At 36.1% G+C, this 6,133-nt stretch overlaps 1 protein-coding gene across 1 annotated transcript in view; it reads right to left on the bottom strand.

Annotated features, from left to right (window-relative positions):
- Positions 1 to 325: 325 nt before the first annotated feature.
- LOC119571311 (U1 small nuclear ribonucleoprotein 70 kDa-like) overlaps positions 326 to 6,133 on the bottom strand; it is a 17,595-nt gene continuing 11,787 nt past the window's right edge. The window contains exons 6-10 of the mRNA XM_037918689.1: positions 3,109 to 3,206; positions 2,866 to 2,979; positions 2,561 to 2,707; positions 2,274 to 2,353; positions 326 to 1,998 (exon numbers count right to left, since the gene is read on the bottom strand). Coding sequence (XP_037774617.1) covers positions 1,877 to 1,998; positions 2,274 to 2,353; positions 2,561 to 2,707; positions 2,866 to 2,979; positions 3,109 to 3,206 — 561 coding nt within the window. The 3' untranslated portion in view covers positions 326 to 1,876. The remainder of the gene's footprint in view (positions 1,999 to 2,273; positions 2,354 to 2,560; positions 2,708 to 2,865; positions 2,980 to 3,108; positions 3,207 to 6,133) is intronic.

Raw genomic sequence — 6,133 nt, 5'->3', positions numbered from 1 at the left:
ATGCAATCTAGTGTGATAAATCACGATTACACGTCATAATTAATTGCTTCATAATTACATATGTCATAAGTTACATACATCACATAATTATCAACCCATCAAGTAAGACTAGTAGCAGAGCCATCTATTAGGTACAAAAAAATAATAAACGGTCAGTCTGTAGTCAGTCATCATGGCAAAAACACGTGCCTAACATTATGGGGCTCGTAGAAGCCATGGCAAGATTAGATGCCATACATGTTGGGGTCCATTGAGAGCATAGCAAGAATAGATGCCACATGGGGCAAATGGGTTACTATATATGGGCTGGTAAAGAAACTACCCATCTATGATGACACTTTATTTGACAAATGAGAACTTAAAATTAAGCACTATGTTCAAATTAAGTGCCCTAAGTACTTAATTACATAATGTCACTGTACCCCTAGTCATGTTTTCCTATCTGCTGGAAAGTTTGTTTCATCATTATGAAGGACAACCAATATCTTTCACCACAATTACACAAATGTACAGCAACACAGGTACTATCTACCAGATATCATTCATAGATGACCTTGCAACATTGATTATAACATTTACTTCAACATGCGCCATCAGTTTCCTTGGTACTGTAGAAAAAATTACACGTGATATTTTTATTTAGATAGGTTATTAAACATCTTGACTTTTCTTTTCTGTTTATTCAATAATAAAAATTGTATTTTTCAGTTTCTTCATGGAAATGATCAATTATCTATAATGAATAAAACCATACACTTATTTAACTTCCCTACACAATTTTTCAGTCTAAGAAGTAAAATAAAGAAAAAGGAGAGTAGAAATAACAAAATAAAATGCTTAATAACTAAGTCTGCTTTCACCATTTCCTACATTAATCCAGAAGACTTCAATTCAGCTTCTTTATTCTATGGAAGGCCTAAATTCTGACTAATGTGGGATTCCAGTATGGAATTTCTTTTAGCAGATAGTATGGACTGATGAGCTTCATAAAAGCAGTATTGGATTTGTACCTCAGCTCATCTGTGACTAAGCTATCCATCTCATCTGATGTGATGTAATCAGAAATTAACCCAATGCTACTGGGTGACGTGTACCAGCATCATAACATACCGCTTGGTTGGCGTGGTAAGCCTGTATGCGTGGCGACGCACTAGGGCGCATGGAGTGGGACGTTCAGCTCAATGTAGCAGACTCCCGCACCCAGTGTTTTCTCACGCTCAGGGATGTCTGCTTCCCAGAATTGATGGGTTATTCATGATGGGACACACAATCCATCAATCCTACACAAGCCATACATATTTTGTTCTTAAAAAACACTGATGGAACCATTTCAGTGGTGTGTATTACAGATAATCCTTTAAAAGCACATACTGTGCAGCAGACACATTTTTACTCATTTGTCAAAAGTTTGTACACTTTAGTTACACAAATACAACATAGCTATTGACAACAGTTATCTAATGATCACTTTCCAATGAGAATATAAAAATGTCTACAATGTGCTATTGTCAAATGCAATTGGATCGGAGAGGGAGGGGGGGTTAAGAGATCCAGTAAAAATCACCTTTTTGCTCTCTAAACCTTTTAGTAATGTAAATATACATTACAATCTCTCCATAAATATTTATCTACCCTGTACATGTAAGGGGGGGAAATCAGCACCCTATGAATATTCATAATACAGTATACTTGTAAACAATTTCTTTTCTTTTTTTTCTTTTTTTTAAGTAATCAAAAAAGAGGTTACAACCTCGACAAGGTGAATATTCATGCCTAGCCAATTTCATCACTGTATACAAGCAACTTTCTCAGTCCAAACTGTTTATCACTCAATCTCTGCAATCAAACCTAAATCCATAGCACAAACATTTCCAGCCTAATAGTCAATTTCATTGTTGGCCTCTTCTTCCTCCTCATATTTGGTTCCATTCTTGGCCCTCTCTTCTTCATCCTTCATTGGGTAATTATTGTAATAGTTACTGCCATAATCTGGATAATCTGTTAGGAGGAGAGAATTTTATATGAATAACAGAGACAATAGTAAATAGTTACCACCTAAACTAGTAGGAGCTCCTTGTACAAGTAAATGACATTTTTTCAGTTTAATGTGGAAAGAATAATAAAATCAAATATAGTAATAAATTTGCAGAGCAATTATCTTTCAACAATGTTTGTGACAAACCAAAGATACTTTTTAATGTCAATTTTAAAATATTCATGTATCTTTTTTTCAGTTCTTTTCCAAGTGTAAAACAAACAAGTTTTGTTTTTACCATCCTCTGGTTCTTGCTTGATTTTGACAACACCTTCTTCAACTTCTTCACCAGGTACCCGCTCTCTCCTCTCACGATCCCTAGAAAAAGAGAAAGGCATACATAACTATATATTACAAAGGGAATAAAGGTTCACATTATAAAAGAGGCCACAAAAATATTTAAGTGACTAAATACAAATTAGGAACAACTGGGTATCTAGGAACAACTTTTGTGAATCACACAATTAGAATGTGATTAACTCTAAAAAACAGAATTATCACACACAGTGTTTTTCCTTCACTCACCTGTCCCTGCGGTGCTTCCTGTCACGTGACCTTGAGCGACGTTTACGATCCCTGGACCGAGACCTGTGGCGGCGCTTCTCCCTCTCTTCTCCTTCCTCTGGCATTCCTCTCTCACGGGATCGGGAGCGTCTCCTCTTACGATCACGGCTATACAAATTTACAAGTTTATTAAAGAATGTACAATATATCCATGTAGTATGTGGTTTACTGTGGTTTACTTTATGTAGGTATATGTGTCTCCAAATTCCTGATTGATGTCTAGCTAAGATCCACATAGTGGTCTTCTTAAATTATAAATAACTTACCTTCGTGACCGCCTGCGCCTTTCACGGTCACGATCTCTGTCTCTACTTCTAGAACGCCTTCTTTCTGAACCACGTTCACGTTCACGGTCTCTCTCACGGTCTCTATCTGCACTTCTGGAATGATACAGAGACAGGAATGTGAACAAATATTCAACAAAATCAAATAGAAAAATTACTAATATTCAATGAGCCCCAAATATTCAAAAGGGAACAAATGCAACGGCAAAGGTAAAAGATACTGACTCCATGCGCTCATCATCCCGTCCACCACCACGTCTTCTGTCATCTTCACGGCCCGAATGCTTTATGTTGACATCTGGACCTCCGTCTTTCCGCAAGACCTCACTGTTCATAAATCTTCAGTATCACTACAAGTGGTCAATTGTCCTCATACAGACACAATTTTAAAGAAGGCAAAACAAAACAAAATGATATTCATATTGAGTGAATGAAAAAAGAATTCCCAATAACAAAAAAAAAGAAAAAAATAAAAAAAAAAAAAAAAAACAAAATGATATATCATATTGATATATATATATAATATATATAAATATTAATATATATATAAAAACAAAATAATAAATATAATAATAATATAATAATAATAAAATAATAATAATAATAATAATAATAATAATAAAAAAAATTAAACTGAAAACAAGTACATAACATTTCCACAGAAAATATAAACAAGCACCATCCCCCCCCCCCAGGAAAAACACAAATAACCCATAGGCTAATTCTCCCAGATTTTATGTATATTAAACCATTCACAACTGATGATGTCTAATCATGTCATGGTGAACAGGACCCTATTAGGTGGCAAGTATTCATGCCACTTGCGGTCAAGCCTGGTCCAAGCAGTTCACTTGTTTGGCCCTGGATGTGGTCACTGAAGAAATACAGACTTTCAAGAGTATGCTTAATTCTTTTTAGCATCATTTCCTAAAACTCTCTTGCTCACAGCCAAGAGCAAGAGTGAGGTGGGCTCATTATCATCCAGTTGCGAATGGGTTAAGCAATTTTTTTTGTAGATCCTCACAGTAAAAAGTACAAATTCTAAATTATTAGATAACATTCACATTATCAGTTACATCAGTGTGTGTTAGATACTGAAACAAAGCAGCAACTGAATAACATATATCAACTTCATTCATGTTACTACTGTAATATTTTTATCACCTTTAAATGTGTAATCACCCCTTTAGAGTTAAGACATCTTCAAAAAATCTACCCTCTAAAGGTGACAAAAGGTATGAGACAGTTCTCTGGTTTGAGTAGAGTGGAAAACTAGTGTCAAGTACTTGAAGAGGAGTCTAAGAACAAAAATACTTTGATAACTTCTTTTCATGTTTGTAGATATCATTTTTTGCTTTCAAATAAATTCATTAACTATAGCAATTTAATCTACCAGGAACATGTAATGCTCACTACAGTATTTTGTGAAATGTGTTTACACTTATATGATTTCCATGTGCACAGCTACAAAGGTGTCAATCAGTAGGCCTAAATCTTCTCACCAATTTCCCCATTTCGTTGAGTTTCAAGGAAAAATGTGTTTTTTGTAATGTCACTTCATGAAAAAATTTGGCTGAGAGCAAAGTGATGAGAATGTGCCATCATGGAAAAATCTGGCTAAGGGCCAGGGTAATGGAAATGTTATCCTGAAATGTTTGATTGAATGAGGGGCTGGCAGGAATAATTTATTACGGATGCAGAAAACAATTGGGAGGAAGATGCGACTCAGTGGGCAGTTATCCCATTGGATCCAGTTGTGTCAAAGCAATCAAATCACCAAAAATCCAGGCATTCGGCTTAGGTGAGGGGCTGCTCTGCCAGGTGGCTGCTTATAGGCCAGGAGCACACAAATACTTGTGCAGTGACAAGACTCTATGCCTCCTATTTGCAAAGTTACTTACTCTTTTTCCACATAAGCATTTTCAGCTTTCTGCCCATCTTCAAATAGACATATCTGTCATTTGATTTGCATTATCCAGATGGTAAGTTTTTTTTTCTTCTTTGCCCAGACTCCATATCATCTCTCTAGGTAGTCTACAATAAAACAATTTTTGTGCAATATTCAATTTTCTGTAATACACCTGTGTCACCACTCACAGCACAGGAATACAATGCTGAGCATGGAAATGGTGTCCTCCATGGAGCCTGCATTTTTCCAGTCAATGCTCATGGACATTACATTCCATATTCCACACAAAATCCCCAAATTGGTAAAATAAGCTTCCCAATATGTTTGTGCACTCATGGCGAGTCTTTTCTATCACCTCAGCCTTCAGATGAAAAGGTCATGACAGCAGGTTTGCATCACCTGGCTTACAGCCAGATTTTTCCATGATGGCAGATTCATGTCACCCGCCCCTTGACCCAGATTTTTTTTTATGACATCCAAGATGTTAAGAAGGGGTTGCTGCATTATTTCCACCAGTAAACAAGGGTGAAATGTACCATCTGTGAACTTTGGCTGGAAGGGTACTGGCTCCAGGAAGAACACTATTTCCATGCTCATGATCTTATTCCTGCCCACTGTAGCCAGGAGTGCAAGGTGTGTTACAGAAAGTTGAATAATACATAAAATGTTTCAAATGGCACAAATAATAAAATGCTACTTATTGCTATTGTTATTGCACACAGTTGTAGACTAACTAGAGAGATGATATGGAGTCTGTGCAAGGTAAAACAGTCTATTACCATCCTCATACAACATATTAAATGACAAACAAACATTGGAGAACAGCCCATATGCAAAAAATGCTTATGCAAAAATAGAGAACATTCCAAAGGGTAGGCAAGGAGTCTTGACACTGCATACAAGTGTTTGTGTGGGCTGGGCCTACCAGTCACACACATGAAAGAGCTACCAAGTCAGCAAGCCTAATACCCAGATTTTGGGTCATGTGAGGACAGCAAAGCACCTGGATCAAATGGGTTAATATAAATGCTGTTATTAATTTTATTACTGACAATACTAATATCAAAATATTTAATAAACAATGTTACCAAAAAACAAAAGGAAAAGCATACACAAGTAAAATTGGTAGGACTTGGCGACTAAGTACTTGAGGAGATACCTACACACTAAACTCACAGTGGGCAAAGCATATTCATATATGACAGCCCCAGGAGCAAGGAGTTAAATTAACACATTGTAGGAAACTTGCACAATTCAAAGGTTAATCAACAAAAGCATTACAAAGGTGATGAATCACAATTAAATACAAAGCAGTGTTAAATCATAAGAAACAAAATCAAA

The sequence above is a fragment of the Penaeus monodon genome, chromosome 4 (genome assembly GCF_015228065.2).
Source record: "Penaeus monodon isolate SGIC_2016 chromosome 4, NSTDA_Pmon_1, whole genome shotgun sequence".
Lineage (NCBI taxonomy): Eukaryota > Metazoa > Arthropoda > Malacostraca > Decapoda > Penaeidae > Penaeus > Penaeus monodon.
The sequence above is the reverse complement of the archived record's forward strand: the minus strand, read 5'-3'. Positions and strand labels throughout refer to the sequence as shown.